Consider the following 22094-nt stretch of genomic DNA (forward strand, 5'->3'; position numbering starts at 1 on the left):
AATCTCACTCTGCCCATCCCTGCCGGTTTACAGAACGGGAAACTGAGGCACCGAGTCCCTGAAGGCCCGGGGAAGGACGGTCCCACCGGACTCCAGGCAGAGGCTGCGGCCGGGCGCCCCCTGCTGGCCCGGCCCCCTCAGGAGCGCGCGGGGCGGCGGCGCGCGGGGCGGGCACGCGCCTGACGTAACCATGGCATCCTCTTGGCACGCGCGGCCCGCGCGCGGGGAGGGCGGGGCGGGCGCGTTGCCATGGCGCCGACGGGCCGCGTGAATGGGGCATTGTTCGTCGCGGCGCCCGGGCCAGGCTGTCCGGGACCCACCCGGACCCACCCGGGCCGGCAGAGACCGGGGACGGGGCGGAGAAAGACAGAGATGGGGAGAGATGGGAGGCAGGGAGAGACAAGAGGTGGGGAGACGCACAGAGCTGCAGGTGGGAGAGAGGAGGCTTCGAAGACAAGGGGGAGAGACAGCTCTGGAGACGGAGATGGCAGAGACCTGCGAGATGGAGAGAAATGCACAAGCGAGGAAAGACGGACAGAGGAGGAGGCCCAAGGAGAGGCAGAGCCGGGGGTCGAGATGGAAGACGGAGGCTGGGAACAGAGCCCCGCGGTGCCCGGCCCGCGCCTGGCAACGGGAGGAGGCAGAGGAGCAGGACCCCAGACAAAGTTGGAGACGCTGAGAGGTGGGAGCAGACCCAGCCAGACGGAGGGCCAGGAGACCCAGGATGGAAATGAAGGGAGTGCTCCCAGGGTCTCGGGGCCCACCCACCTCAGTCCCTTCTCCACTCCCCTTTGCTTATTTTTCTTTCCATGCCTTGCCTCCCCCTGCTTGACACTCTCAGCACCAAACCTCTGCCCTACACATCTTCACACCCGGGTTACAAGACACCATCGATACAGAGATCCAGTCCTTGGGGACACTGTCCAGGCACTCTGAGACAACTTCAGGGACACTGTGATATCTACGGATACACATCCACAGACATCCGGAGACAGTCGTGGTTACAGTCAGGCACACCCATGACAGGGACTCCTACCCCACAGCATCACGACAGTTACAGATAGAGCCCCACAGATGCACCATCTCGGAAGGACTCTGCCAGACATGTGGTCCTGGTCACACATGGACACACATCACCACACAGGCTCACGCTCCAGGGAACAGTGTCATATGTACCCACCCCAAACACAGAATTCTCTGTCTCATCCACACATGTCTCCCTACATTCAGTGACATCTTCTCTGACCCACATGTGCCTTTCCCCTGGTCTGTTCCATTGACCGCTTCCTGCCCCCCTGGTCCAGATTGGGGGTCCCTGGGCTGCAGGGTCCACTTCTCCATGTATGACATACAGACATCTGTCATCAGTAGACTTTGGGAAGGGAAGGGAACCAAGTGAAGCCCAACCTCGCTCTGCCTCAAAGGGCTGGGTCAAGCCAGGCCAGGGTGTTCCCCTACCTCCTGGATGTCTGGGTCAATTTGGCCCAAACCTGGACCAAGGGTGTCCCCTGGTGGCCATGTGTGGTCTCTGCACCCATCACGTGGCGAGATGGTGGGAGGCCCCTTGGCCCAGCCTGAATAGAAGGGCAGAGAGGACAGGCCCAGCTTAGCAGGAGCTTGGAGAGACCCAAAGCCAAGGTCCAGAAGCGAGAACCCGGACCCAGAATTCAGACCTTGAAATTCAGATCCCAGAATTTAGAATCAGCTCTCGGAAGCCAGAATCTGAATCTAGAATCCCAGATACCAAGATCTAGAATCCAGATCCCAGAACTCCGGTTTCAGAATTTAAAATTCAAATGCCAGGACCTAGACATCCTATCTTCCAGAATCTAAAAACAACGATGTAGAATTCAGATCAAGAACCTAGAGCCCAGCGCCTTCCTCAGAGTCAGCCCCCTATCTTCTGGAAGCCTCCCACATTCGACCCCGGGGAGCAAGGGTTGGTGAGGGCAGGAACAAGCTGAAGGACAGAAGATGAGCCCTTCAGTGACCACACAGAGCCTCGCCCAGCCACTGCCCCTGTGTGTTTACATGTACACACTTCAAAAGGATCTTACAGACCCACACCCCAAAACATATAGCCTGTGACCATCACATGAACAGCGCCACACACTGCAGATGCACAAGTACAATCACACGCACGCACACATGCACACACTTACAACCCGGCAACACAACATCACCTAAAGAAACCTGGAACTGCCGTACTGTCCTCTCCCAGCACACGGACCCATGTTCCTTTCTGCACCCATGCAGTCTCAGAGCCACCCCCTCTCCCACCAAGCTCAGACACACAGCCACCATACCCAGAGACACACAAAAACCCAGGACACCCTGGGTTCTGTGCCCTGCATCCAGACACACTCACAGAATTGTGGAGGCTGGCACAGGCGTACACACATGCGCACACACGCACACATACACACACAAACTCCCCCAAGCATGGAGAAGCCCCGTGCCTTGGCAGCTATGCAGCCCCTGGGAACAGGACCCCCGGGACAGGGCTTGCCGTGCACCCCCGTGCCCACCCCAGCCCTCCCCTGCCTGGCCGGCTGGCGGGCTTTAATACAGATGCCAAACTCATAATTGTAACTGAGGGTGACAGGGTCACCTTGAGCCCCAGATGCTCGCGCGGTGACAGATGGCGTTGGCAAACCTGATTAGCGGCCCCCGTGCCAGAGCCTGTGGCACCTGCATCCCTTGCCCCTCCCCCGCTCCCCCAGCACTCATTACCCACCCATTACTGGGCCTGGGGGGCGGGGGTGGGGGCCGGCTGGCACTGCCCAGGAGGGGGCAGGGACTCCGGGGGCCCCCTGGCACCAAGGTTCCCAGCTGGCTCCCCGGCTGGCAGGAGGTGGGCACAGCTGAACGGGGGGGGGGGGGGGGCACGGGGAGAAACAGGCTCCTCGTGCCTGCCAGAGAGAGGGGTGCCCATGGTGCCAGGTCTGAGCTGCCCACTCGGACTCTGCCTGGGGTTTGGCACAGAACCCTGGAGGGAGGAGGGAGAGTGCGCCCCCTGTGGGCCTCTCATGACCCTCCCCCACCCAGGGCCCTTGGAGCGGGGCCTTGGGAGCTGGCTGCCTGGCCTGTTCCCACCCCTCTGTGCAGGCCTGTAGGGTCAGAGGTCATAGGCTCCCACGCCCTGCTGGCCCATCTGTTTCCTCGGGTCCCCTCCTTCTGCTCCCCTCACCTGGGGCCTTCCTTCCTGAGGCAGGAAGAAGGCTGAGAGGGGCCTGGCCACCCCCCACCCCGCCCCGCGCTCCGGGGGGCATTTGGAGGCAACCCTGACAGCGCCACATGTCCCTGCGTCTGTGCCAGACGGGCCCATCTGCTAGGGCCCTGCTTCCAGCCGCCCAAAGCCAGGCTGCCCTCATGTGCTGCAGACCCTGTGCCCAGCTAAGGAAGGAACACCCCTGATGCCCACACCCCAAAACAGGCACCCGCTCCCAGGGAACCCCAGTTGGAGGAACATACACACACACACATACACCACTGGGTTTGGCCAACCTTTATGGTTCCTGTTTAATGCCACACTGTGTGGAGACTTAAGGGTGCAAGGCAGGAGGGGCCGCTGAGATCACACGGGTCCTGCCCCTGATTTGGGGAGCCCACGTTTTCCCCAGCAGCTATGTGGGCCTCCCTGCCTTGGTTCCTTGGGGTCCCTAGGACGGAGATCATCACTGTGTCTCCTGGTCTGTGTGTGACGATCTGTCCTCCCTGCATCTAGGAGTGTGTCTTTCATTCTATGAGAGGGGGTCCAGCCTGGTGGTTAAAATCAGTTGCCACATTGCCTAAGATTCAAGTGCCAGATCGCTGTGTGACCTGAGCGAGTGACTTTGCCTCTTAGAGCCTCAGTTTCCTTCTCTGCGAAATGGGATGATACTAACATCTATCTCACTGAGCCACTCTGAGGGTGACATGAGATAGTGCGTGTCAGATGCTTAGTACAGGGCCTGGCAAACTGAGCGCTCCATAAGTGTGTGCTATGATTATGAGTGGTCCACCCTCACAGCTAGGCATGCGTGTGCTGTCCCCGGGAGCAGGGCAAGGACTCTGGAGCCCTGTCTGGCTGTCCCTGTGTCCCTGGTCTCTTGACCCAGTGCTCGTGATCCAGGCTGGTGTCTTTCTGGGCACATGTCCCCCCGCCCCACATCTCTCCAAGATGTGTCCATCCATCAAGCTCAGATCATGCCTTCGGGCTGCACTGACACCCTTCAACCAGCACAGTAGACATCTTCATCCTTCGACGGGAGGCTGGGCTGCTCGCCCGACACCACAGGACCACAGGTGTCCAGCGCTGGCGAGTGGGCACACAGCTGTTGCAGAGGACGAGTGGGGCAGGGTCCAAGCTGGGGATGTAGAGGGAGGAGCAGTGGCCAAAGCAGAGGTGATTGCGGAGGTGAACTGCCGTGCAGCCGGGCTGAGATAGCACCTGCGGCAGGAAGATGGGTCAAGGGCAGTGGATTATGGGACCAGAATGGTGAGAATCATCTCCCATCTACTTCCACCCTGGGGTTCAAATCCCAACTGCCATCTGCTGGCTGTGTGACTCGGAGCAAGCTACTCAACCTCTCTGGTCCTGTTTCCTCAGCTGTAAAATCATGCAAGTTCAACCAGGAAGAAGAGAAACCAATCTAGCCCTTTCAACAGAGAGGATTAATATAGGGAAGGGCTGCTTCTCCCAAGCAGGAGACAATGATGAGGTCGCCCGGGGACTGGAATCGATAGGAATCTGCTACCACCTCTAGGGATGAGGGATTGCAGGAAGGGGCGGTATTACAGGGGCCTGGGGGCATTAAACAGAAAACCCTTAGCCCCTTGCCTAGCACACAGTTAGTGTTCAATAAAAGTTCCTCCTATGATCCCTTCCAACTAAGTGGCTCTATCAACTCACCCCTAGATCATGGCCCTTCTCTGTTTAAACCCTGCATTCCTGCAGCCCTGTCCTGCCCCGATTGTCAACCCTCCTCCCCTCGGTCACCCTGCCCTAACCACCCCACTCTCTTCCTTGCTCCTCCAAGGCACCAAACTTGCAAGCCCACCTCTGACCTGTTGCCCCTGCTGAGCCCTGGACCTGGACCACTCCTCCCTCTACCTTTCCCTGAGCTCATCCCAACTCATCCTTTCTCAGAAGCACCCCCAAGGGATATGTCACCCCCTGGTGGTCTCTATCTCAGCCAGCCAATCCCTTTCTTCACGGACTCCTAGTAATTTCTAGTTCTGTCTCTTTTCTGTTGTTATCTCCTAGAATACAAGCTACTTGGAGACGGGGACTCTCTCTGCCTTGTTTATGGCCATAACCTCTGAGGCACATCAGAACAAAAGCCAACACTTGCTGAGCTCTAACACCATGCTGGGCCCGTGCTGCTCACCTTAGATGAACTCACTCCTCCCACAATGCTACAAGCTGAAACATTATGATCCTTATTTACAGATGAGGAAACGGAGGCTCAGAGCCACCCCTCACCTAAAGCCACACAGCTGCTGAAGGGGCTGCTAACCCTTAGAATGTCTTTCTGTCACCCCAGGGCATACAGCTGGACCCCAGGCCAGGGTTTCCCTCTGCTGTGTGCAGTGTGCATGGCTGTACAGGCCAATGGGGGCAGGATTCAGGGCCAGGGAACTGGTCCAAGGCCATGCAATCACCACCGCATCACCTGGACTCAGCAAAAATTTGCTGAATGAATAATAAGCCAGGAGGCCTGGGGAGCTGACGCCTTGAAGGGCATGGTTCCAAACACTGTGCATGAAATCACATCTATCGTTAAGTCTGTTTTTCAAAGATAGGAAGTGAGGCTCAGAGAAGGGAATCCATTTCCCCTGGATCACACAGAAATCATCAGGTAAGGCTGATTTTGAAGCTAGGTACACCTGGCACCAAAGCCGGGGCTCTAAACACACGCCATGAGTTCGCACGGCTCTTATGGGGCACTGACTGAATGCCCATAAACATACCTGTCTCATTTGACTGCCCAATAACCCTTAGGAGGCAGATACTATTATTTATACATTCATTTATTCATTCAAGAAACCCTGAGTGTAGGCCTAGCTCTGCTCACAGGCCTGGGGATGGATGGGGCTATAGAAGTGAATAAGGCATAAAAATCCCTGCCCTGGTGGAGAAGAGATCCTAGTGAGGGAGACATGATAAATGCAATCACAAAATCAGTTTTATATGTTAGGTGATGATGTGTTCTACAGCGAGAAATAAAGCAGAAAAGGGGAACAGGGTGAAAGGTGCTGCATTTCTAAGTGATATTTGAGTAAAAACCTTAAGGAGGTGAGAGAAGGAGCCACAGAATGCTGGGGAGTCAGAGGGAATGGTAGAGGCAAAAGGGAACAGCCAGTGCAGAGGCCCTGAGGTAAATGTGACATTGGTGTATCTGGATAAAAAGCCAGGTGTCTGGTGTGGCAGGAGTGAAATGGGTGAGGGGGAAAGGAGGAGGAGGCGAGGCCAGGGAGGTGACAAGTAGAGAGTGCAGGGCCTTGTGGGCCTCGGGAAAGACATGGCTTTCGCTGAGTGCAGTGGGCACCATGGAGGGTTCTGAGGGGAAGAGGGAGGGAATGTGACTCAGGTATTCACAGGTGCCTTCTGGCCATTAAATGGGAAAATAGACTTGGGTGAGAGACCAGGATGGAAGTAACTGTATGGTCAGGTAGGAGAAGCTTATGCCCCATTTTATAAGACAGGAAACCGAGAATAGGAGTTATTTAGATGGAAGATAGGAGACTGACCCCAGATCTGTGCAGGACCACAGTCTGGGCTCTCTGCCCATGCTGGAACTCCACCCCCCTTCCCCCACCCCTCACCTGAGTGAAGGGCACAGCCCTGCACATCTCCTGGACCACTTCCTGCAGGTCCAGCGGCAGAGACACGGTGGGTGCCACCTCCTGCCCTCGGTGCAGGCGACCTCTCCCCAGCCACCTGGTTTTCTGCAGTCCCAAGAAGGCCTTCCAGCTGCTGAGGGCAGAGGATTGTACCTGGGAGCCTGGGAGCCCTGGACCCAGAGCCTGGGTCTGATTGGTGGCAGCCCAGAGCTGAGATGGGGGACCCAGGAGTCCCAGTGTCCCAGAGCCTGCGTGCAGCTGGGCCCCACAGAGCAGGCTCAGGAGAGCGGTCAGCTGGCCGAGGAACATCCGTCCGCCTGTCATTCAGTCCGGGGCTGGGCTCAGGGTCCTGGGCAGTCAACCCTGCTGTCTGGTGAGTGGAGTCTCAGCCCTTCGGACCCACTTTTAATGACTTGCCCCCAACCTGGGCAGCTGGGGAGGCACTTCTGCAAACCCACCACAGTGGGGAGGAAAATAAACTGAGGCCTGCTGGGTTCCCACCCCTCCCCCCAGCCTGGCAGGGATCAGGGGCTGGGTCTGTGGGTGTGTGGGCTGCGGGGACCGGGAAAGGCACATCTGGAAACAGGGGCTCAGGGGCACAATGCCTGGAGGCTCCGAGGGGCTTCTTTCCAGGTCTGGGGCACCATCCATCCAGTTGGCAAGACCAGATGTTGCAGCCAGGATGGTAGGGTTTCAGCTGCAAGGGTGGGACTCTCTAGCTGTGCAACCTCTGGCAACTCCCGTAACCACTCTGGGCCTCAGCTTCCTCTTCTGTTATGGGGATATATGTGATGCGTTAACACCCCCTACCTGGTGGGGTGGCTCTGAGGGCCCCAGAGATGATTCATGTAAGCAGCTTGGAATAGAGGCTGATACCCAGTGGAACCACGAGTAAACTACCATAAACATCATTGTAGCTGTTTTTTCCTTTAGTGCATATTAGAGGCCGGGCATTCTGATCCCTGGAGACACGGGAGAGGGGGGCGGCAAGACAGACACGGGCCTCGCCGGATTTGACATCGTGGTGCCGAAAGCAGGCAAGATGATTTCAGAGCCTTCAGTGTTAAGAAGTTATTTAAGTAGTTTGTGCCCTACAGGTGTCAGGGCGGGGGCTTCTGGCCCCGGGGTGGTCAGAGAAGGCCTCCCTGAGGAGGTGACATTTTTGCAGACCCCTGAGGGTGGTGGTGGAGGTGGTGGGAACAGCCTAGTGGGGGGTGGAGGCTGGAGTGCCAGAAACACATAAAGCAGGTGGGAGCCGCATCCCAGGCTTTGGAGCCCCAGGACGCATGGGGGGGTCCGGGCCGGGCCCTGGCACCTCCGTGGGCCCCATTTCGCACCCAGGCGAGGAGCTGCCGGCCGCGGGGCCGTGAGAAGCGGCAGGCCGGGTCCTTCCCGCGCCCCGCGGAGCTGGGACGGCGACGGGACGCCCTCGCCCTCTGGCGGCGGCTCTCGGGACTGCGCGGCGGCGGCGCCCAGAACACCCGACTTCTGGACGCCCCACCTGGAGGTACTAGGGTGCTTGCCTCCCACCCGGCTACCTCCGAGACCCTGAGCGTCCCGCAACCCGCCCCCTCGCTGTCTTCTAGACCCACCTGATGGCAGGTCCTGCCAGGTGCTAAGGCCCCCAACTTTGGAGCACCGCTGACCCCTCTCTTTCTCTGACTGGCCCCCCTCCCAGATCTGATATGACAGCAAATCCGGCTGCTTCAGAATCTACCTAGCGGGGCACCTGAGTGGCTCAGTGATTGAGCGTCTTTGGCTCAGGTCGTGATCCTAGGATCCTAGGATCTTGGGATCCTGGGATCGAGTCCGGCAAGGAGCCTGCTTCTCCCTCTGCCTGTGTCTCTGCCTGTCTGTGTGTGTCTCATGAATAAATAAAATCAGAAAAGAAGGGATCCCCGGGTGGCGCAGCGGTTTGGCGCCTGCCTTTGACCCAGGGCGGGATCCTGGAGACCCGAGATCAAATCCCATGTTGGGCTCCCGATGCATGGAGCCTGCTTCTCCCTCTGCCTGTCTCTGCCTCTCTCTCTCTCTCTCTCTCTCTCTCTCTCTGTGTGTGTGTGTGTGTGTGTGACTATCATAAATAAATAAAAATTTGAAAAAAAATCAGAAAAGAAAAAAAAGAAAAGAAAAAAAGAAGAGAAAAGAAGAGAAAAGAAAAGAAAAGAAAGAAAAGAAAATCTATCTAGAATCCTTCCACTTCTCACTCCTCTCTCGATCCCTTACCCAGACACAGCCATTATGTCCCACTTGAACCAACACGGTCCCTCCACCCTGGTGTTCCAGTTCCTGCTGCCTCCTCCCAAGTCTGTTCCCTGTTCTACAGCAGCCAGAAGGCGCCCATGGACACTGGTGTCCAGGCACTTCTTTCCTCTGCTCAGAACCTTCCAGGGCTCCCACCTCATTCGCGGTAACAGCCAAGGTCCTCACTGCAGCCCACAGGTATCCACTCCTATCACCACTACCCCACTGTCTGCTTCCCCACCCTCTCCCCCTTTCTCCAGCCACCCGGAGCTGCCTCGTTGTTCTCCAGACTCACAAGGCATAATCCCATAATACTACACAGTGGTACAGGGCTAAGGAAGCCGTTTTTATGTGGAAAGATATCCAAGAAAAACTAAATTTTCCTTTCTTTTTTTTTTTTTTTTTTTTAAGATTTATTGATTTATTCAGGAGAGACACAGGCAGGGAGCCCAGTGCAAAACTCCCATCTCAGGACCCTGGGAATCATGACTTGAGCCAAAGGCAGATGCTCAACCACTGAGCCACCCAGGTGCCCCTTTAGGCTTCCACTCCTGATCTCAGCTCAGGTCTTGATCTCAGGGTCTTCAGTTCAAGACCCATGTGTGGTTCCATGCTGGGTGTGGAGTCTACTTAAAAAAAATTGTTTTAAGCATCAAAACAAAAGAAAACAAGTACCAGTGAAAGCAATCTATACCATTGGTCTTGCCCCTGCTTTTTAAGCAAACTATTTCAGGCATTTAAATAAGTACAGATATGGGGCGCCTGGGTGGCTCAGTGGTTGAGCATGGGGTGTGATCCCGGAGTCCTGGGATCGAGTCCCACATTGGGCTTCCAGAATGGAGCCTGCTTCTCCCTCTGTATATGTCTCTGCCTCTCTGTGTCTCTTATGAATAAATAGTATTCCACTGCACATGTATACCTCAAATTTATTTCTCCATCATCCATTTTTTAAAAAGATTTTATCCATTTATTCATGAGAGCCACACAGAGAGGCAGAGACACAGGCAGAGGGAGAAGCAGGCTCCATGCAGGTAGCCCGACGTGGGACTCGATCCCGGGTCTCCAGGATTATACCCTGGGCTGAAGGCGGCACTAAACCGCTGAGCCACCGGGGCTGCCCCATCACCCAATTTTTTATCATCACAATCAATACTGCAAGGAACAATCTGGATCGTGACTCTTCTCCATCTGAATGTTTGCACTTCCTCTTTCTGAGAGTTAGCTCCGAATCAGCCGTTCACATTCCTGGCTGCCGATCAGAGTTATTTCTAATCGGGTAATCCATTCCCAGACCCTGCTCTAGATCAATTACAGTGGAATCTCTGGAAATGGGATCTAGACCTTGGTGTTTTTAAAAACCACCTTGGGGCTGCTGTAAACCCCTAGGATGGTCTATACAACGGTGGCTCTCACACTTCAGCAATGCATCAGTGTCTCCTGGAAAGCTCACTGTAGATAGAGTATCTGATTTTCGGGACAGAGCCTCAGAACCTGCATTTTTTTTTAATTTTTATTTATTTATGATAGTCATAGAGAGAGAGAGAGGCGCAGAGACACAGGCAGAGGGAGAAGCAGGCTCCATGCACCGGGAGCCCGATGTGGGACTCGATCCCGGGTCTCCAGGATCGCGCCCTGGGCCAAAGGCAGGCGCCAAACCGCTGCGCCACCCAGGGATCCCAGAACCTGCATTTTTTGAACAGATTTTATTTATTTATTCATGAGAGCCACACAGAGAGGCAGAGACACAGGCAGAGGGAGAAGCAGGCTCCATGCAGGAAGCCTGACGTGGGACTTGATCCCGGGTCTCCAGGATCACGCCCTGGAATGAAGGCGGCACTAAACCACCGTGCCACTGGGCTGCCCAGAACCTGCATTTCTAACAAGTTCCCAGGTGGTGATGATGCTGAGAACCATAATCTGAGAACCACAATCTTGAGAACCAAACTTTGAGAACCATAATCTATAGAGTACCTTTATTCTTTTTTTTTTTTAAGAGAGAGAGAGAGAGGGATCCCTGGGTGGCGCAGCGGTTTGGCGCCTGCCTTTGGCCCAGGGCGCGATCCTGGAGACGCGGGATCGAATCCCACGTCAGGCTCCCGGTGCATGGAGCCTGCTTCTCCCTCTGCCTGTGTCTCTGCCTCTCTCTCTCTCTCTCTCTCTCTCTCTCTCTGTGACTATCATAAATAAATAAAATCTTTAAAAAAAAAAAAAGAGAGAGAGAGAGAGAGAGAAAGCACATGCAGAAGAGGAAAGATCAGAGGGAGAGGGAGACGCCTCGATGAGCAGGGAGCCCAATGTGGGGCTCAGTCGGAGGACCCTAAAATCATGAGCTAAGCCGAAGGCAGACACTTAACCAACTGAGCTACCCAGGTGCCCCAAGAACACTTTTATTCTTTTTTTTTTTTTTTTACTTTTATTCTTTTTTAACACCCGCATAGTATTCCATCATGTAGGTATTCAGTACTTTAAATAACCAGCCCTCTATTTGAGGGCATTTTTTTTTCCATCTTGTTACTACAAAAAAAAAAATCCACAATGGAAAATCATTCAGCTGTAAAAAATAATTAATTACATATTAATTTGCTTGGGCTGCCATAACAGAGACCCCAGACTAGGAGGCTTAACAGAAATTAATTTTCTTACAGTTCTGGAAGCTAGGAATCTGAGATCAAGGGGTCACTCTTGTTAGTGTTGTTTTTTTCTGTCTTTTTTTTTTTTTTCCTGAGGACTCTCTCCTTTGCTTGTGGAAGACCATCTTCTCCCTGTATCTTCACATGATCCTCCTCCCATGTGAGTCTGTATCCGAATTTCTTCCTTTTATAAGGACACCGGCATACTAGATTAGGGCCCACCCTACTGACCTCATTTTAATTACTTTTTTAGAGACCTTATTTCTAAATATGGCCCCATTCTGAGATACTGGGAGTTTGCACTCTAACGTATGAATTTTGAGGAGCCACAACTCAGTCCAACAAGGACTGAGATATCTTACAATATGGATGAACCTCGAAAATATGCTAAGTAAAAGAATTCAAACACAAATGGTCACAAATGACTCCATTTATATGAAATGTCCATATTTAGGCAAATCCATATAGAGACAGAAAGTAGATTACTGGTTGCCAGGAACTGATGGGAGGGGGAGAAAGAGGGTGACTGTTCATGGGTATGGAATTTCCTTTTAGGGTGATGGAAATGCTCTGAAGCTAGATAGAGGTGCTGGTTACACAACACTGTAAATGTTCTAAATGCCACTGGATTGTTCACTTTATTTTTTAAAGATTTATTTATTTGAGAGAGAGAGAGAGGAAGCATGGGGTGGGGTGCAGAAGGGGTGGGAGAGGGAGAAAGAATCCCAAGCAGACTCCCCACTGAACATAGAGCCCAACTCGTGTCTCTCTCTTTTTTTTTTAAGATTTTATTTATTTATTCATGAGAGACACAGAGAGAGGGAGAGGCAGAGACACAGGCAGAGGGAGAAGCAGGCTCCATGCAGGGAGCCTGAGGTGGGACTCAATCCAGGACTCCAGGATCACACCCTGGGCTGAAGGCAGGTGCTAAACTGCTGAGCCACCCAGGGATTCCCCCACCCACCTTTTTTTTTTTTAGATTTTATTTATTTATTCATGAGACACACACACACAGAGACAGAGAGGCAGAGACACAGGCAGAGGGAGAAACCAACTCGTGTGTCTCTCTCACAACCCTAAGATCACGAAACCAAGAATCACATGCTTAACAGACTCTGCTACTCAGGCATCCGCGGATTGTTCACTTTATTTATTTGGGGGAGGGGGGAGAATGAGTGAGAGAGGCAGAGGGAGAGAGAAAGAATCTCAAGCCAACTCCACCCTGAACACAGAGCCCGAGGTGGGAGAGGGGGCTCCATCTCACGACCCTGAGATCAGACCTCAGCCAAAACCAAGAGTCAGATGCTCACTGAACCACTCAGGCGCCCCGCGATTGTTCCCTTTAAAATGATTAATGTGGGGCTCCTGGGTGGCTCAGTGGTTGAGCATCTGCCTTTGCTTCTGATCATGATCCTAGGATCCTGACCCGATCCCACATCAGGGTCCCCCCAGGGAGCCTGCTTCTCCCTCTGCCTATGTCTCTGCCTCTCTCTGCATCTCTCATGAATAAATACAATCTTTGAAAAAAAAAGATTAATTTTATGCTGTGGAAATTTTACTTAAAATTTACCTACCCGGGGGATCCCTGGGTGGCTCAGCGGTTTAGCACCTGCCTTTGGCCCAGGGCGCGATCCTGGAGTCCCGGGATCGAGTCCCGCGTCGGGCTCCTGGCATGGAGCCTGCTTCTCCCTCCTCCTGTGTCTCTGCCTCTCTCTCTCTCTATGTCTATCATAAATAAATAAATCTTAATAAAAAAAATTTACCTACCCTCAGAAGTCTCCCCCTCTGCACCCCCCCACCCCCCACCCCCACCCCACCCCAGTTCCATTTGGCCCTGCTATGTGCAGAGCCCTGGCCAGTGGCTGAAACTTTGACATCAAAGTTCTAACTTCTAAACTGGTGTTTCTTAGAGTGGATCCCAAATTTCCTGGCCTGGTAGGAAACGGTGGCTCAGATATCCCACATCTGGCTGTGCATCAGCCCCAGTGCGGGAACTTACTTCTTTCACCTCCATTAAAATTATCTGTGTGTCTCACCCAAAAGACTGTGAGCTGTTTGAGGTCAAGGACCAGCTCTACTTCATTACCAATCTCTTCAAAGTTTCAAAAAGTAGAGGAGGTGACTGCAGAGTTAAACATGAGTGACAAGAAAGAGCCTGCCATATAAAGATCCTGGAAGAGGGATCCCTGGGTGGCGCAGCGGTTTGGCGCCTGCCTTTGGCCCAGGGCGCGATCCTGGAGACCCGGGATCGAATCCCACGTCGGGCTCCCGGTGCATGGAGCCTGCTTCTCCCTCTGCCTGTGTCTCTGCCTCATTCTCTCTCTCTCTCTCTGTGACTATCACAAATAAATAAAAATTAAAAAAAAAAAGATCCTGGAAGATAGTTTTAGGCATCATAACAGCAAAGGTAATGCAAAAGCCCTGAGGCCAGGGCAGATCAGGGACCATGTGCCTCCTTCTACCTCCTAATGGTTCTTCCTGTTTCCACATGTTGCCCCACTCAATGTCTTGTCCTCTCAGCAGCCAGAGGAGAACCATAAATCATATCCATCTCTTCTCTGCTCAAAGACGTCCCATGGCTCCCCATTGCCCTTGGAATAAAACCCAACGCCTCACCATGCCTATAAAGCATACATGGCTGGCCTCTCTGCCTATCACTCTTCAATGCACCTCCTCCCTCATCCCTTCATTCACTTAGACTTCAACCACACTGGCCATGTGTCTCTCAGCAAACTTTGGGGAAAGATTTGTATTTGGGGGGCACACCAGGGAAACCTTCCCATGGGCACATGGGGACACCAATAGGAAGGCTCACTACAGCATTATTTCTGCAATCAAAAATTGGAACCAAATGTTCATCAAAACAGCCTGCTGGGGGCGCCTGGGTGGCCAGGTGGTTGAGCATCTGTCTTCACCTCAGGGTGTGATACTGGGGTTCTAAGATCAAGTCCCGCATCAGGCTCCCTGCATGGAGAAGGCCTGCTTATCCCCCTGCTTATGTCTCTGTCTCTCTCTGTGTGTCTCTGATGAATAAATAAATAAAATCTTTTTTAAAAAGCAGCCTGCTGGAATAATTATAGCCTATTCATACCACGAACAATACTGAGCAGAGATTTTCTGAAAACTGTTTTTAACTATTTTTTTACAACAAAATGCAGTGAGAAATACACTTTTTATTGTGAACTAGAGGTACTTTCCAAAGACACCTCCACAATAGGCCCAAGCCCACATGTTCTACATACAATTCTTTGTACATGACCTGGAAAATCCTTTGCTTGCCTGACAATCTTTGACCCCTCCCCCTTGAACCTAGACAATTTTATGATTGGCTCCACCAATAGAATAGAGCAGAAATGATGTCATGTGACTCCTGAGATTCCATCATAAAAACATCATGCACTTTAGCCCCCTGCAGGTGGGACCCAGCTACCATGTTGTGAGGAAGCTCAAATTGGCTCACACCGAAAAAGCACTTGGTAGAGGATATTCGGCCAATAGCCCAGCTGAGACTTCAGCCAGCATCAATGATGAGACATGAATGAAGGGAGAGGCCTTCTGATGATTCTGGTAGCCAGGCATCAATTCATTCAACTTCAAATTCTTCCCAGCTGAGGCTGCAGAAAGCATGAAGCAGAGACAAGCCATCTCCACCATGCCCTACTCAAAATCTTTTTTTTTTTTTTTTTGCAAAATTTTGTGTAAATTCTAGTTAGCATACAGTGCAATATTGGCTCAGGAGTAGAATTCAGTGGTTCATCACTTACATACAACACCCAGAGCTCATCACAAGTGCCCTCCTTAATACCCACCACCCATCTGGCTCATCGACCCTCCATTGACCTTCAATTTGTTCTCTATAGTCAAGAGTCTCTTATGGTTTGTTTCCCTCTCTCTCTTTTCCCCCTTCCCATATGTTCATCTGTTTTGTTTCTTCAATTCCACATATGAGTGAAATCATATATTTGTCTTTCTCGAACTTATTTTGCTTAGCATAATAGCCTCTAGCTCTATCCACATCATTGCAAATGTCAAGATTTCACTCTTTTTGGTGACTAAGTAATATTCTATCGTATATACATACACCACATCTTCTTTATCCATTCATCTGTCCATGGACATTTGGGCTCTTTCCAGAGTTTGGCTATTGTTGATAACCAAAATCTTTTTTTTTTTTTTAAGATTTTATTTATTTATTCATGAGACACACACACACACACACACACACAGAGGCAGAGACATAGGCAGAGGGAGAAGCAGGCTCTCTGTGGGGAGGGCCCAATGTGGGACTCAATCCCAGAACCCCAGGATCACAACCTGAGCCAAAGGCAGACGCTCAACCACTGAGCCACCCAGGTGCCTGATAATCAAATTCTTGATTTACACACTCTATGAGCATAATCAAAGTGGTTGTTTGGGCAAGGTTTGTTGCATCATTTGCAACTGGAACACCAGTATATACGTCCATGTATATGTGATAGAAATAAAGGTTTTACCAAAAGATACTTATCCTTACTACATGTGATGCAACCTGATATATTTTTTAAAGATTTTATTTTATTTATTTATTCATGAGATAAACACAGACAGAGGCAGAGACATAGGCAGAGAGAGAAGCAGGATCCATGCCGGGAGCCCGATGCAGGACTCAATCCCGGGACCCCGGGATCATGACCTGAGCCAAAGGCAGACGCTCAACCACTGAGTCACCCAGGTGCCCCTGTCACAAGTTTTTAAATAAACAATTTTTGAAATAAAAAGTTTTCTATGAACGATTCTTCCCTTCTTGTAAACCTGAAAATAAATAAATGCTAGTTGTAACCCACCTCATTGACTTCCTGAGTCAATAATGGGTCCCATGACCCATAGTGTGAAAAACAGCTACCCAACATGTACAGTAAATCTCCAGGGATGCACGTGGAAACACCTGGAAAGTGTGAAGTTGAGGGAGAAAAGTTGCAAACCAATACTTTCCAAATACCATTAAACCGTTTAAAAATATATGTTGCAGGACGCCTGGGTGGCTCAGCGGTTGAACATCTGCCTTTGGCTCAGGGCGTGATCCCAGATCCTGGGATCGGGTCCCACATCGGGCTCCCAGCATGGAGCCTACTTCTCCCTCTGCCTGTGTCTCTGTCTCTCTCTCTGTGTCTCTCATGAATAAATAAATAAAATCTTTTAAAAAAATAAAAATATATGTTGCATATTGTTTTCAAGACTCCAGGTAAGCAGCAAATACATCAAGTTTGGTCCTGGAAGAATAAGTTAATTTCCAAATAATTGTTACTCCTGAGAAGGGTGGGGAGGGAAGGGGTGGCATTTGTACGTGGAGGCCTTACTCATCATTGGAGGCTTTCATAGTAGAGGGCAAGTCTTATTAAAAGGAGTTAAAAAAGGGGGATCCCTGGGTGGCTCAGCAGTTCAGGACCTGCCTTTGGCCCAGGGCCTGATCCTGGAGTCCCGGGGTTCGAGTCCCACATCAGGCCCCTGCATGGGGCCTGCCTCTCCCTCTGCCTGTGTCTCTGCCTCTCTCTCTCTCTCTGTGTGTGTGTCTCTCATTAATAAATAAATAAAATCTTTAACAAATAAATAAATAAAAGGAGTTTAAAAAATAAATAAAATAAAAGATCTGAAGGTGGGTACCTGAGGGGAGGGGGAGTGGAAGGATGGGTAAAATAGGTGAAGGGGGTTAAGATGTACAAACTTTATAAAATAAAGTTAGAGGGATGACAAGTAACAGCATAGGGAACATAGTCAATAATATTGTAACAACATTGTATGGTGACAGATGGTGACTACACTTATAGTGGTGAGCATTTTGCAATGTATGTAATTGTTAAATCACTACGTTGAACACCTGAAACTAATAGAATATTGTTATGTCAACTATACTTCCATTTAAAGAAACGATCTGAAGCAATCTAGTCAACGTGTTAATATCTGTTAACTCTGGGTGATGACATATGTGACTGTACTCATCTGCCCTTGCAAAATAATTCATTAACACTGTAAATGACAATGTCTAAAGCAATGCTCTAGGATACATAAGAACCTAACACAAGTGGGGGGAGGAGCTCTGGCGGGGGTGGAGGGCATGGGAGACAGGTGGTTGTACGACTGCTCACTGTAGTCTTTTTTGTTGCTTGTATTTTTATTTTTTTCACTTACAAAATATAATAAATCTACAGGGAAGTATGCAGCCCACACATACACAGCTTACAGAATAATTTTAACTCAGGCACCACCGTAGCCCAGATCAAGAAATAACATTAAATACAGTCCACTTGGAGAAGAGCAAACAGAACGGGAATGTCCAGCTCAGTGACCTGTTACCGAGTGACCCTCTTCCCCCCCGCCACATCTGGACGCGCCCTCATCCCCACCAGAAGTGTCCCATCTTGGTTTCCAGAATGATGGCTGCCTTGCTTTTACCGTTTACCCCTAAAGGTGTGCATCCATAATGACACCAGGATTTTTCTACTTTACATAAAAAGAACAATTTGTGTAAACTTTACACAATGAAAAACATTCCCTTATGCACAGGAACCACTTGGGTCCTGCTTCCTTTCTTGCAAATGATGTCCCTGAGAATCACCCATGTTGAGGTCACACCCAGCTGTAATTTCTGCCCTTGCATTCCTGTGTAGCATTCTGTTTGTTGAAACATCAAAACAGGTCTCCATTCTGCTGTGAATGGACTTGGGGTGCCAGCTGTTTCCAGTTTGGGATGGACATAAATGATATATATATGGTGCGACTATAAATTATAAACATTTTTCTCCAGGCTTCCTAGTTCACAATTCATCTGTGGGTGTGAGATAAAATATACAGAACATAAAACATATCGTTTTGGTAATTTTCAAGTGTATTGCTCAGTGCTATTAAGCACATTCACATTGTTATCCGACCATTATCACCATCCATCTCCAGAACTTTTTCATCTTCTCACACAGATACTCTGTCCCCATTAAACACTAACTCCCATTCTTTGTCTCTTCTGTCCCTGCCAACCACCATTCTACTCTCTGTCTCTATGAATTTGGCTATTCCAAAGACCTCATATAAGCAGAATCACATAAAATACGTCCTCTTGTGACTGGCTTATTTCACTCATCGTAATGTCTTCCAGGTTCATCCGTGTTGTATCATGAGACAGAACTTCCTTCCTTCCCTTTTTTTTTTTTTTTTAAGATTTTATTTATTTATTAATGAGAGACACAGAGACATAGGCAGAGGGAGAAGCAGGCTCCACGCAGGGAGCCCGATATGGGACTTGATCCCAGGACCCTGGGATCATGTCCTGAGCCAAAGGCAGGTGCTCAACCGCTGAGCCACCCAGGTGTCCCCGAATTTCCTTTCTTTTTAAGGCAGAAATCCTGTTTTCAAAAAACACTGTTTAATTGCTACCCCATGGTTAAATATTTTAAATATTTTTAAATATGAATAATTAAATTAGGGGCGCCTGGGTGGCTCAGTGGGTGAGCATCTGCCTTTGGCTCAGGTTATGATCTGGAGGTCCTGGGATTGAGCCCTGCTTTCAGGGAACCTACTTCTCCCTTGCCCTCTGCCACTCCCCCTGCTTGTGTTCTTTCACTCTCTCAAATAAATGTTTAAAAATTAAAAGGCACAAAGTAACAAGATGTTTACAATAAAATTTAAAATAAAACTTCTACAGAAATATCTTAATCATACAACTTTAAATATTTTAAAGTATAAATTTAAATATTTAAAATAATTGTCTTGGTGAGGCTTTAAATAATTCTTTAAAATGAAAATCTTGAGATCTTAAAAAAAATTTTTTTTAATATTTTATTTATTCATGAGACAGAGACGCAGAGACACAGGCAGAGGGAGAAGCAGGTTCCAGGTAGGGAGAGTGATGTGAGACTCGATCCCTGAGCCACCCAGGCGTCCCTTCAAAATCAAATTTAAAAGCACAAAATAAAGCATAAAAATAAATATCTAATGTTATGTATGAACAATATTCGAGTATTTAAAATGGAATTTAAATATTTTAACGAACATCTTAAAAAGACTCTAGTTAAAATATAAAGTAATATGTAGATTGAAATTCAAACTGAAGCAATATTTAAATTTTTAAGTAGTTTGAAATTTAGACATTTAAATTTTGAAAGAAATCAAATGCTACTTTAAATGTATAAAAGTAAAATTTGGTATAATTTTAAGAAATAGCTACTAAAATAAAATTTTAAATTTTATTTAAAATAAATAAGAGATGAGATGTATAAAAAAATGTATGTTTGAGATGTATAAAAATATATTACCCCCTTCTCTCCCCTGCCTGGGGCTGGGGCACAGGACGCCCCTCGCTCCGCCCCGGCGGCCATCGGACCTCGCGCGCAGGCAGTGCGGTGGCCAGCCCGGCCGGCCCGCGAGGACCCCGCACAGCCAAGATGGCGGCGCCCGTGCGGCGAGCGCGCTGCCTGCTAGGGCTGCCGGCGAACCTGGGCCGCGGCTCCCGTGATTACCGGGCGCCGCCGCCCCCACGCCGCTTGCCAGGGCCCTGGTGGCCAGACCCGGACGACCCGCTGACCCCGCGCTGGCAGCTGGGGCCGCGCTATGCGGCCAAGCAGTTCGCGCGGCACGGCGCCGCCTCCGGGGTGGCCCCCGGTTCTCTGTGGCCGTCGCGGGAGCAGCTGCGCGAGCTGGAAGCTGAGGAGCGCGAATGGTGCCCGAGCCTCGCGGCCATGCAGGAGTCGCTGCGGGTGCAGCAGCTGGCGGCGGAGCAGAAGCGTCAGGCCAGGTGTGTGCGGTCGGGCAGGCGCGGGGCTGTGGGCGGAGGCCCTCCTGTGTGCAAGGCTTTCCCAGGTGCTGAGCACATAGCAGAGAACAAGATAATTTCAGATGGCAACAGTGAACCATTAGGAAGATAAAATTGGGTGGAAAATATGTGTGCTGCAGAGCGACTCTGGCTTGTGAGACCTAGAAACTCTCTTAAGAACTCGATCCTTAGGGACTTGACCAGACATAGCGGTGGAGAGATCTTAGGGAGAGTGTTCCTGGTAGCAGGAACAGCTGGTGCAAAGGCCCTGAGGTAGGAATATGCTAAGGTCAGTGTGGCGGGGGACGAATGGGAAGTGATGGGGCCTGGAATCAATGCAGAGGTTGGACTTGGAGACAGGTCTTAAGCATTGGGCTTGAAAGAACTCAAGACTAGGAAAGAAAGTCGGGATGCTGCCACTTCGGGAGGGAGCAGGCCAAGTGCCCTCCTGGTTTTCATTGTTCTTGTCCTCGTAATAGCTGTAGGAGTACGAGAGCATCACCCTCATTTTAGAGATGAGAAACTGAGGCCTGGAAGTTTGGAGTCATATGTCTAGTCACCCCATCAATGAACAGTGGAGCTAGAATGTGAACCTCAGTCTCTGTCCCATCCCAGCTGGATAACCCTGCTGTGGGGCTTTAGATCTTTCAGCTTCATGTTTCTAATCCTCAAAATGGGGACTGTGACTGGCACCTACAAACTCACAGAACTGGAAGGAAAGATCCAATCCATTTCTTGCCTTTACAACTGGGCCTGGCATACAGGAGGTGCTCAGCGATGTCTGCAGGATGAGAGTGTGCTGTGGGAAAGGCCATATGGTGTGTAGCTCTGGGATGGCTCAGTAGACAGCTCAGTGAAACACTGAGTTGACTTGAGGTCTCCCCTGAGGGGTTTAGTGCTCTTGTGCTCAGGGTCATACACAAGTTAATCCACCTCTCCTGCCTGTTACTTCGCTTGTCAAGGACTTTTCCTGACAGTTTTAACGACCCCCGGAAGCCTTCCCAGTTTTTCATCTGAGTTAGAGGAATCAGAATGTGGGCAGACTAGGGGTGGGCTGTGGTTGGATGGGTGCTCCTCTTCTGGCTGGCTCTTGCTATCTTCACCACTCTACCCTCCCCTGCAGGGAGCAGCTCATTGCAGAGCGCATGGCCAAGATGCCACAGATGATTGAGAACTGGCGGCGGCAGCAGCAGGAGCGCAGGGAGAAGGAACAGGCAGACAAGGAGAGGCGGGCCCGACTGCAGGCCGAGGCCCAGGAGCGCCTGGGCTACCACGTGGACCCAAGGAGTGCCCGCTTCCAGGAGCTGCTGCAGGACCTGGAGAAGCAGCAGCGCAAACGCCTCAAGGAGGAGAAACAAAGACAGAAGAAGGAGGCACGAGCTGCGGCACTGGCCACTGCTATGGCCCAAGACTCTGCAGCACCCAGCTCCTGAGCTAGCCTTTCCCAATAAAACCTGCCACCTGATGGCCCCAGCCCTGGAGAATTCTGTGTCCTCTCTCATCATGCCCCTTCCTCAGCGCCCCAACACCTGTGGCCAGGAGCCCCCCACCCTTCTGGGCTTGGCTTCCTTGGGGACTCTAGGCCATGCTAACTGGGGCTTCAGGGGAAGAAA

The 22094-nt window shown here is 50.8% G+C and overlaps 2 protein-coding genes and 1 long non-coding RNA gene across 10 annotated transcripts; 2 read left to right on the forward strand and 1 right to left on the reverse strand.

Annotated features, from left to right (window-relative positions):
- The first annotated feature begins 285 nt into the window (after positions 1 to 285).
- On the forward strand, positions 286 to 16845 carry LOC140610719 (uncharacterized). Of its 8 annotated transcripts, none has more exons than XR_012012274.1 (7): positions 287 to 682; positions 5249 to 5843; positions 6859 to 7201; positions 7762 to 8335; positions 9059 to 9270; positions 11799 to 11862; positions 16711 to 16845. It is a non-coding gene; the product is annotated as an uncharacterized lncRNA (long non-coding RNA). The 8 variants fall into 8 exon arrangements; XR_012012271.1 differs by lacking the exon at positions 16711 to 16845 and adding an exon at positions 11956 to 12399; XR_012012277.1 differs by lacking the exon at positions 16711 to 16845 and having other exon boundaries at positions 286 to 682; positions 7746 to 8335; positions 11799 to 13318.
- On the reverse strand, positions 3433 to 7137 carry DAND5 (DAN domain BMP antagonist family member 5). The gene is made up of 2 exons (XM_072787081.1): positions 6811 to 7137; positions 3433 to 4432 (listed from the first exon to the last, which is right to left on the reverse strand). Exons 1-2 carry the CDS (start codon positions 7135 to 7137, stop codon positions 4187 to 4189), a joined length of 573 nt encoding a protein of 190 aa, XP_072643182.1. The 3' UTR covers positions 3433 to 4186.
- Positions 16846 to 20082: 3237 nt separating the features above from the next.
- Positions 20083 to 21965, forward strand: GADD45GIP1 (GADD45G interacting protein 1). The gene is made up of 2 exons (XM_072787087.1): positions 20083 to 20463; positions 21605 to 21965. Exons 1-2 carry the CDS (start codon positions 20114 to 20116, stop codon positions 21912 to 21914), a joined length of 660 nt encoding a protein of 219 aa, XP_072643188.1. The 5' UTR covers positions 20083 to 20113; the 3' UTR covers positions 21915 to 21965.
- Positions 21966 to 22094: the final 129 nt, after the last annotated feature.

Source organism: Canis lupus, chromosome 19, assembly GCF_048164855.1.
Source record: "Canis lupus baileyi chromosome 19, mCanLup2.hap1, whole genome shotgun sequence".
In the NCBI taxonomy this organism is placed as follows: Eukaryota; Metazoa; Chordata; class Mammalia; order Carnivora; family Canidae; genus Canis; species Canis lupus.